Raw genomic sequence first — 10,957 nt, 5'->3', positions numbered from 1 at the left:
GTCCTTTTAAAGTCTTACACTGGTAAAAGCAGGCCTTACAGTGTCAGCCATGGCTCAGTGGGTAACATATTTGCCTCTGAGTCAAAAGGTTGTGGGTTCAAGTCCTACTTCAGAGACTTGAGCACAAAAATCTAGGCTGACACTCCAGCGCAGTACTGAGGGAGTGCTGCACTGTCTTTCGGATGAGACGTTAAACTAAGACCCTGTCTGCTCTCTCAGTGGGCGTAAAAGATTTCGAAGAAAAGCACTATTTCGAAGAAAAGCAGGGGAGTTATCCCTAGTGTCCTGGCCAATATTTATCTCTCAATCAACATCACTGAAACAGATTATCTGGTCATTATTACATTGTTGTTTGTGGGAGCTTGCTGTGCGAAAATTGGCTGCCGTGTTTCCCACATTACAACAGTGACTAACCTCCAAAAGTACTTCATTGGCTGTAAAGCGCTTTGAGACGTCTGGTGGTTGTGAAAGGTGCTATATAAATGCAAGTCTTTTTTTTTACACCTGCTTTTACCAGGTGTAAGAATTTCACGGGCATTCGCTGGGCAGAAGTTGGGCAAATAGCCCAACCTCTCCGCCCGCAGAAGCCCTTTTCCTGGGAATGCATGCAATCTGTCGAGACGATTCTTGACAGATCGCAAGTTCCGGGTTTTAGCGCCTGTGCTTCGCATGCCTAGACCCTGAACTTGCGCGAACCCTAGGGGCGCCTGCGCACCTCGTACGCACCCATAGGGGCTGCAAATTACGGCCCAACCTAGGCTGAAATTTCAGTGTAGTGCAGTGGACGTAATAGATCCATGATGGCACTGTTTGAAGTTGTGCAGGGAAGCTCTCCCAGTGTCCTCGCCAATATTTATCCCTCAACCAACATCATTTTTTTTTAAGAAACAAGATAATCCGGTAATTTATCTCATAACTCTTTGTGGCATCTTGCTGTGTACAAATTAGCCGCAGCGTTTACTACATTACAACAGTGACTACCCTTCAAAAGTATTTCGTTGACTGTAAAGCGCTTTGGGACGTCTTGAGATGGCGAAAGTTGCACGTTATTTTTTTTAAATTATATTGTGCAAAAGATCTACCATGAAAGAAAACCTGATTGCAAACGCAAAGGATAGCGGCGAACATCCTTCAGCGATCGCACCGCTTGACAAGGTGGGCGGGGGAGGCGTTGTTCATGTTAATGTAGTTTGAGTGGGGGTGGCTTTACTTTCCCCGGGACAGAGGGGGTGACTGGGGGTGTCCCAGGGTGGTCGGTGGGGTGCAGGTGGGATGGTCCTAACAGGAGCTGGGACAGTTAGGTGCTTTTTGTGAAGTGCTGTATCACTGGCTGAGAATATTCTGGGTGGGATTTTGATTTTTCAGGGATCTGCACTGGTCCAATGTGCAGAGCCCGGGCGGCATGAATAATGAATGATGGGCCGAGTTAGCAGCTTGGCACGGTTTGAGCGTGGGCCAGTCGCACAGGAGGCTCTGGCAGCATGGAGCTGGGGCTGTTGGCGGTGCTGTTGGTCGGAGCGCTGTGCTGGGGGCCGGGGGTGAGGGCTGAGTGCGGCCGCTGCCAGCCCAGCTCCTGCCCGGCCGTCCAGTGCAGAGTGCCCGAGCTGTTGGCCAAGGACGAGTGCGGCTGCTGCGGCCGCTGCCTGGGGATCCAGGGCGAGGTGTGCGGGGGCCAGGGGCTGAGGCACGGCCGCTGCGCCCCGGGCTATGTGTGTCTGACCTCGGCGGACGGGCAGCGGCGGGAGGAGGCGGAGGCGGAGGAGGAGGGCACCGGCTCCTGTGTCTGCAAGCACGACTACCCGGTGTGCGCTTCCGACAGCAGCACCTACCCCACCATCTGCGCCCTACACCTGGCCAGCTGGCTCTCCGTGCACCGGCTGCAGGGCAAAATCCACAAGACGCACGATGGGGAGTGTAAATACGGTAAGAGATGGGGAGAGGGGAGGGGGAGAGGAGGGAAGGGGAGTGAGAGGGGACACGGGGGTGGGGGGGGGAGAGGGGACACGGGGGGGAGGGGGAGAGGAGGTAAGGGGAGTGAGTGGAGATGAGGGGGAGAGGAGGGAAGGAGAGTGAGAGGAGATGGGGGGAAGAGGAGGGAAGGGGAGTGAGAGGGGACAGGGGAGGGAAGAGGAGGGAAGGGGAGTGAGAGGGGACACGGGGGGAAGAGGAGGGAAGGGGAATGAGAGGGGACACGGGGGGGGGGGAGCGGAGGGAAGGGGAGTGAGAGGAGATGAGGGGAAGAGGAGGGAAGGGGAGTGAGAGGAGATGAAGGGAAGGGGAGTGAGAGGAGATGGGGGAAGAGGAGGGAAGGGGAGTGAGAGGGGACACGGGGGGGGGGGAAGAGGAGGGAAGGGGAGTGAGAGGGGACACGAGGGGGGAGAGGAGGGAAGGGGAGTGAGAGGAGATGGGGGAAAGAGGAGGGAAGGGGAGTGAGAGGAGATACGGGGGCGAGGAGGGAAGGGGACAAGATGTGAGAGGGAACACGGGGGAGGAGAGGGAGGGTGGAGGAGATGGGAGGGGAGAAGAGGCAGAGGGGAAGGGGAGAGGAGAAGATGGCTGATAGAGGGAGGGGAGAGAGGGGAGAGAGGGGGAAGACAGATGGGGAGAAAGGGGGGAAAGAGGGAGCGGGGACAAGACCAGGAAAGGAAGGTGGAGGAGGGAGAAAATGAGGGGACAGGGGAGGAGAAAGGTGAGAGGAGGGAGGGGAAATGGACAAAAGGGGCAAAACTAAGGAGTGGAGCGAAAGGGGATAGGGGAAGGGGCGAGAAGGGATTTCAGATAGGGGGAGAGAGGGGAGGCAGATCCTGAGAAAATAGGAAAGAGAGGGCAGGGAGACCGAGAGAGAGAAGGGTAGGGGAGAGGTGGAGGAGGGATAGGTGGAGGAGGGATAGGGGAGAGGTGGAGGGGAGAAGGTGGAGGAGGGATAGGGGAGAGGTGGAGGAGGGAGAGGTGGAGGAAGGAGGGGAGAGGGGAGAAGAGGACATAAGGGGCAGAAATAAGGAGGGGAAAGGGGACAGGAGAGAGGGGATAGAGAGGAATGGGTTGGGAGAGGGGGAATGGAGGGGTTACCAGGGGAGAAAACTTGGGAGTAGAACAGCGGATGGGAGTGAGGGAAGGGAAGGGGAGAGAAGATGGACTAAGTGCACCAGATGGTTTTTATGTTACTGCTCACTCTCTTATTTTCTCTCACTCTTTAATTTATTTTTCTTTCTCCCTCTGCCTCTCGCTCCCCCTGGCTCACTGTTCCCCGCACTTTGTCTCTGCATTTCTCTGTCTCCATCTTTCTTTCTCTCGGCCCCTTTCCCCATCTCTTTATTCTTTCCTCTTCCTCTGCCACCTCACCTCTCTCTCCTTTTTTGTCTCACTTTTTGTACTTGCAGTCTTGCCGTTTTTCCTGTGTGCGCCTCGCTGACTGATAGAGAAAAGGACAGAGAGAAAGTGAGACAGAGACAAAGGGAAGAAAGGACAGATAGAGAAAGGGACAGAGCGAGAGAAGGGCGCAGAGAGAGAGAGAGAGACAGCTATAAAGGGACAGAGATATAAAGACACAAACCGAGACAAACACGGGGGGGGGGGGGGGGGGGAGACACACACAATTGAAGGCAAGAGTGAGACAGAGACTCTCGTTCTCTCTCTCTCTCTCCCTCACCATCTCAGCTCAGACTATGTGCGTGTCACACGGTATCTATCTACTCTTTTACCCCAGCTTTGAATGGGACGCTGTGTAACGCCTCTAACTGCGGCAAATGATGGGATTTGGCAAACAATCCTGGCCAATTCTAAATACACTTCCAGAACGGAACAGCGGGGTGTCGGGCTGTGACCGGCTGCGCTCCAACACTCCGAGCTTTGCACACAGGTCCCTCAAGGCTAATTGTTTCACTCCTTTAATGTAGTGCTTTGGTAATCAATCGCCGTGTCTGTTAGACTTCCAGCGAGTACGCCAGGCTAAGTGTGCCAATTGTGATTTATTTTTTACATAAAGTTGTCCGGTGACAGCAAGGGCTCGTAAAATGAAGACACAAGGTTACTTTTTAACTGGTCCCTGTGGGAGGAGGCGCTTGTCTCGTCCTGGAACTAGAGTCCCGAAAAACAGCTGCTGCCTCGTTTAATGGAATATTTGTACCATTGTATTCGTCTTAATCCGTGCCAGCCTATTTCCTTGGTAATTGGATATTCCAGCAATTAGAAAAAAATGATTGATTATCTAGTCAGGATATTAAACTGTAATACAAATATGACTTTCGTATGTTGGCATATGTTACTGAAAGGATTTAATATAGACTGTCTCGGTCTCAAGTCTTTTCTCCAAATACTAGTCCCTGCCTGTTTATCCTACCTCCTACTTGGATATCTCCTTCCTGTATATGCAGCAGGAGGGAGCTATACAAGCCGGAGGTGCGATACACAGGAACACCCAGAGAATACTAGACAATCCCAGCCCGGGAATTTCTGTCCAGTTTGGATGGGAATTCCTGGATGGTGTTACACTCGGGTCTGCAAGTACTGATGTGGAAAGTTTGTCCACGTTCTGGTTGCAAATTAACCTTGTATCTCAACACATACTAGGAGCCACCCAGCCATCTTCTCCCATCATTTTTGTGTTGTTTTTTAAAAATTTGCTAGCTCGAAAATGTCTCGGGGCTTCGCCCCCTCTCTCGTCCTAATTTGGCGGAAGTTCGCGAAAGCCCCGTTTTCTCGCGTAAGCGGGATTCCGCCGAAGTTGCGGCGGGGGGAACGGGAGAAGCCCGAGAAATTCCCTGCGTTGAGACTTTAGCGACGGTAACAGAGCAATGTAGTGGTATCAGCGTCGGAGTGGCATCTGTTCTGTTCAGAGGCTCATTCGGGGTTTATCGTATCCTCATCCATCAAATGTCAATACTATTTATGCCACGCTTAACTACTAGGGAGCTCACGTTAACTTTTGATAGCAGTTTGAAGTGTCTGTATTCCCATATGTTCAGGGATCTAAGGACGAATATTGCAGGCATATGTATTTATATTCAAGGATCTATGGACATATGTTACAGGTGTATGTATTTTATAACAACAACAACTTGTATTTATATAGCGCCTTTAATATAGTAACATCCCAAGGAACTTCATAGGCATGTTATCAAAGAACACATAAGGAGCTATTAGGCCAGGTGCACAAAAGCTTGTTCGAAGAGACAGGTTTTAAGGAGAGTATTACAGGAGGAGAAAGAGGTAGAGAGACGGAAAGGTTTAGGGAGGGAATTCCAGAGCTTCGGCACTGAGTAGCTAAAGGCACAACCAGTGGTGGAGGAATTAAAACCGGGATGAGCCAGAGACCAGAATTGGAGGAATACAGATATCTCGGGGGTTGTGGGGCTGGAGGAGATTACAGAGATAGGGAGCGGCGAGACCATGGAGGGATTTGGAAACAAGGATGAGAATGTTTTGATTGAGGCGTTGCTAGACTGGGAGCCTGATTAAAAAAAGGATGAGGGAAACAGGCACCAGGAGAAAATGGAACGGGGGTGACTGAAGGCGAGGTCAAAGAGGTAGGTTTCGAGGAGGCTTTTGAAGGAGGGAAGGCATAGTAAGTAGTTAAAGAGTTCTGGAATGTGGAGTATGACAGCTGAAGCCTTTGTCACTGATGATGAAGAGAAGCCAGACTGTTCGCAACCTTGGTGTCATATTTGACCCTGCAATAAGCTTTCAACCACATATCCGCAGCATAACTAAGACCGCCTATATCCACCTCCACCCGTTTCCACCCTTGCCACAGCTCATCCGTTGCTGAAGCCCTCATCTATGCCTTTGTTACCTCTAGACTTGACTACTCTAACGTGGTCCTGGCTGGCCCCCCACATTCTACCCTACGTAAACTAGAGATGATCCAAAACTCGGTTGCCCTTGTCCTAACTCGCACCAAGTCCCACTCACCCATCACCTGCGTGCTCGCTGACTACATTGGCTTCCGGTTAAGCAACACCTCGATTTTAAACACTAATCCTTATTTTCAAATCCCTCCATTGTCTCATCCCTCCCTATCTCTGTAATCTCCACCAGGCCCACAACCCCCTGAGATATCTGTGCTCCTCTAATTCAACCCTCTTGAGCATTCTTGATTATAATCACTCAACCATTGGCGACTGTGCCTTCTGTGGTCTAGGCCCCAAGCTCTGGAACTCCCTGCCTAAATCTCTTCGCCTCTCTACCTCTCTTTCTTCCTTCATCATCATCATAGGCAGTCCCTCGAAATCAAAGAAGACTTGCTTCCACTCTAAAAGTGAGTTCTCAGGTGACTTTTCAAGACACTCCTTAAAACATACCTCTTTGACCAAGCTATTGGTCACATGCACTCATTTCTACTTATACGACTCGGTGTCAAATTTTTAGCTCATAATACTCCTGTGAAGCGCCTTGGGACGATTTACTACATTAAAGGCGCTATATAAATACAAGTTGTTGTTGTTGAAGAGAGAGGGAATTGCCTAGGAAGTCTCAGTCAGAAGAGCAGAGTTGCGGAAGAGCATGCACTGACACCATGGGTTGGAGAAGGTTATGGATGTAGGGTGGGGCGAGGCAGTGGAGTGATTTCTAAATGAGGTTAAGAATTTTGAAGACAATGCATTGGGGGATGGCGATCCAGAGGAGTTAGGAAGATGGGGATGGCCATGGAGGTCAAGAGTGAAAGCCATTGCAAGAGATGTGACCTGCTATTTTGGAAGTAGAATCATGCAAGAGCAATGCCATGCTGGTGAACAGTGGAAGAGAAGTGGCAAAGGTGATGGAATCATTGACCCGGTCAGCATTTGAGGAGAACCAGGAGTGATAACATGCCACAAAAGATGTTAGTGACTTTGACAGAAGTGACCTCGGTTCTGTGAGTAGGACAGAAATCAGACTGAAAGGATTTAAACAGGGAGCGCTGGGAGAATGAGCTCGGTGGCAAAGATGCATTCAAGTGCTTCAGAGAAGAAAGGAAGGTGATGATGGAGGGATTAAGAGTGGGTTTTTGAGGAGGGAAGTCAATTTGGCAATTATCTTTGCATTGCAACCACAGTATGAAACGAGGACAAAAACCTATGCCTGACTGGGTGACAAACTCACTTGCATCAGTAGCTGATGAGTGTGCCTGCGTTCTTTAACAAGATGTTGGTGTCATTTACAATTTAAAACCCCGGCATGAATTCTCATCTTGGCGTCTCTCATGTTTTTAGCTTCATGAGTAAACTATTCTAAGTGATTTAGATTTACTTCCCAAAAAGGACACAAATGAAAAGTTTTCCTCTTTAAGGAACTTGCAAGCTTCCAAACTAAACTGCTTACATTGCGTGCGCAGAAAACTCCAATGGTATTTCGTTTTCGATGTTCACGGTTCCAGCTGTATCATACAAACAAGTATCCAAGTGCTGATTTTCCATAAAGTTGTAAAAATGTTTTGGAGAATCCATTAGCATCTTTTTATTGTGGGATGATGTGTCAGTGTTTGCTCGTGTCAACTGAAACTATGGCCCCAATATTAAAACGGTGAGGGATTTGCCCGATTGAGGACATAGAGGGCCAAGGCTCTCATTCTCCTCCTGGCTTACAAGGACATCTAAAATAACATTTAGGAAAGGTACCTGCCTGGCCCACTGCTGGCCCAGATCCCCCTCCCAACAGGTTTGGCCTGACGGGGACCCCAGCCACCACTTCTCCACCGAAACTTCCAATTTCAGGTCAGGTCCCCATGATATCATCGAGCCCTGATTGGCTTGGGTCGTATGTCCTGCTGGCCTGCTCAGAAAAGCAGGTTAGCATTGGGACACGGTGGGAAGGCAAGAGGGGGTTCGTCATTTTAACTGCCCCTCGCCCAGTTTCCGCCAGGCGGATGGGGGCACTTAAAATAACATCTCAACACAGGAGCTCTTTTGGCTTCTTTAAAAGTAAAATATGATCACCATTGTGAATATTGTTGGTATTCAATGACACTGAAGTACATCAGCAGAAATAGCTTCACTGTTGTTCTCAGTAGTTGTAACTCAAAAGCTGTAATAAACATCTAATAATAATTGTGCAAAGAAACCTTGGGATTACCGTTCATTCCATACACTGTAACAACAACAACTCGCATTTATATAGCAGGTAGCAAAACATCCGAAGGCGCTGAGATTTTGAGTGATGAAAACCATGTTTGTACGGTTGGGTGGAGAGTCACAGATTGACTTTTATCAAGGCTCATCTGTAATTTTCATGGAGAATTATACTTTGAAAGATGGTGATTTCAGCAGGTAGCAGCTGATAGAAATGCACTGTACATAATGTGTATTATATCAAATGTTACTGATCATTTCTAAAGCTATGGCTAAAACTATGGTCAAAGATAACGGAGCAGCACCAATGTTCTTATTTTGAAGTATTTGAAGTGGATATTTGCCTCCTGTGCAATTAAAGAATGTGCTATGACATTGTTGAATGACATTGTTGGTTGGGATGTGTTCTTAGGAATTGTGCTGATTTGCAGCCGTACTAAGCATCGTCTGTGTAATTCATTAAAAGGGTTACAGCTGGCGTTTACTTTTTCTCTTGCTGAGCTTAGTGTCTGTGAATGGATATGAAGCTGGATGTCTGCGTGCTGAATCAGTCTGCGTTTTTGAATAGAAAAGAGTGAATAATTTAACTACAATAGTCTTCTGTGACAAATCTCTGGGAATACTGGTGCGTTTCGCATCCAAATGAATTAGTATCCAAATGTAATCCTGGGCATTTTTCACATTAATTATCTTTTCACCAAGATGCAAGAAGTTCTTTAATACACCTCAGCATTGAGAACTTCAAATGATAGTGCGGAAGGCAGTAACTAGTAGCTTATTGTGTTGAAAAAATAATTAATCAAGTGTGATGTTTATCCATCTTGATGAACAAATGCGTTTTAAATGCTCATTATGTTCTGATAATCGTTGCATTTTGCTTGCAATTTGACAAAACCGAGTGAGATGCTGTTACTATGCACCAGAGAAACAGCATACCTATAAACTGCGCTGAATAAAACCGTCCTCCTTTCTTCATTCATTCCGTGTACAATAGGCAACCGAGAAAATTGAAGGGACACCGAAGCCTTTTAAGGGATTTTCCTGCTACTAATCTCACGGTTTCAGCTTGTTCCATCTATAAGGTCACCCTTCATGATTTCATTTCACATCTTTTTCTCCGACCATCAAATGGGAACAAAGACCACAGAAGGGCTGTCATAATCCCTTTGTGTTATAAAAGCATCATTGCTTCTCTTTGAAGTTTTGCAGAATTTTTCGATTTTTATGTTCCCTTTTCGTTTCGAGATATTGACATATTGTATCAAGGTAACTGCTGATAGGTGCAGAATGTCCCTATAGGTATCTCCCCTGGATCATCATTTCCCTTTCTGAAAATTCAGGCCTGCATTTAAAAAAATAGGGCTAGATTTGTCCTTTGATGCAAAAATGGCCAATTAAATCAGGGGAGGAGAAAGCAGTCAAGTAAGAAGAGCTTAATCCTGGTCCCTGTGCAGAACATTCTTACTCACAGGGGGCGAAGATGAAATGTGAAAATCCTCCATAGTAGCATCAGCATGGAGTTCAATCTCCAGATCCACCTCAGGGCATGTAAAACTGCTGATGCAGTATACAAAAAATATATCTTAAACTGCCTTCCATATTATGCATCTCAAAGCACCACCACACGATGTTTAATGCCAATATCTGAGGGAAGGCCTGTTACAATCACACCAAAGCAGCTATATCCGCTAATTCTTGATATTGTAGCTGCAAGCTGTGTGTGTATCAGTCCTGGTGATCTGCCCGAGGGAGCGGTATATAGAATTTCCAACTGAGGAGCAGTTGCCAGGGATCTCTTCTTCGTGGCCAGTCCCTCGTATCGAGGATGACTTGCTTCCACACCAAAAAGGGATGAGTTCACAGGTGTTTCAATGAAGGACCTGACATTCCAGGTCCTGAACTACATCTTGAAGGGTGGAAGATGCCTGTGCGTGGATTTTTTTAACGTGTGGTGGCCGTTGCACACCAGCCGCCATGCGGGCTTGACAGAGCTAGGCCTTGGTCCAGTGGCAAGGATTAACCGAGACGACTGGAGACCAGCTCTGCTGCACGGAGCTCGTGCGCGCACGTGTCGCAGTGTGGGCTGGCCAGTGCTGCCCCTGGGCCCACGCTTTTTCTGGGCCCCGAACTCACGCCTCTCCCGGGCCCCGATCACATCTCTCTACAATCTCTCGCCACTCCTTCGCCCTGACCTCATCACTCCCCTGCTGCTTACCGCCGCTCTTGCTGTACCTGCTCATGCTCCAATCAGCGAACTTGATTTTAGTGACTTCCAATCCAGTCGCCCTTCTCCAAGTCATCGCCCCGCCCTTCACCAGCTCGCGCTGCTGCCTGAAGTGGCATGCCTCCACACTGCTCCCAGGCCATCGCACCTCCGCTCCTTTTATGGCCCCGACTTGGCGCTGGTGGTTTCTCGCAGGTCAGGGCCTCCACGCCGCTCCCGGGCTGCCGCACCTCCACTCCGCTCCTGTAAGTTGCGTCACGGATCGCGGCTCTGTAACAGACACAAACGCCTTTTCCCGGAAGGCCCCGCGCCGACTCCACGCCACAGGATCCACAGGGATATAGGAAAGGAAAGAAAGAACTTGCATTTATATTGCGACTTTCATGACCTCAGGACATACCAAAGTGCTTTACAACCAATGAAATACTTTTTGAAATGTAGTCACTGTAAGGAAATGTGGCAGCCAATTTGCAGACCGCAAAGTGCCAAAAATAATGAAGTAAATGACCAGATAATCTGTTCTAGTGATGTTCGCTGATGGATAAATTGTAAGGGCGGGGGGGGAATGGGGTGGTGTGTTGTGGTCTCTATGAGGGGGTCAGGTTCCTTTCTGACCAACTTGAGCGGTTTCGAATCGCTCCCCCTCCCTTGGGTTCTGTAGTCTGGATTTATTTGGGGGGTGTGACAA

At 48.6% G+C, this 10,957-nt stretch overlaps 1 protein-coding gene across 1 annotated transcript in view; it reads left to right on the top strand.

Annotated features, from left to right (window-relative positions):
- Nucleotides 1-1,266: 1,266 nt before the first annotated feature.
- Nucleotides 1,267-10,957, top strand: part of LOC139249351 (insulin-like growth factor-binding protein-like 1) — a 75,453-nt gene continuing 65,762 nt past the window's right edge. The window contains exon 1 of the mRNA XM_070872333.1: nucleotides 1,267-1,923. Within this exon, the coding sequence (XP_070728434.1) occupies nucleotides 1,482-1,923 (442 nt within the window). The 5' untranslated portion in view covers nucleotides 1,267-1,481. The remainder of the gene's footprint in view (nucleotides 1,924-10,957) is intronic.

This window comes from Pristiophorus japonicus, chromosome 2 (assembly GCF_044704955.1).
Source record: "Pristiophorus japonicus isolate sPriJap1 chromosome 2, sPriJap1.hap1, whole genome shotgun sequence".
In the NCBI taxonomy this organism is placed as follows: Eukaryota; Metazoa; Chordata; class Chondrichthyes; family Pristiophoridae; genus Pristiophorus; species Pristiophorus japonicus.
This window is presented reverse-complemented; position numbering and strand designations above follow the sequence as displayed.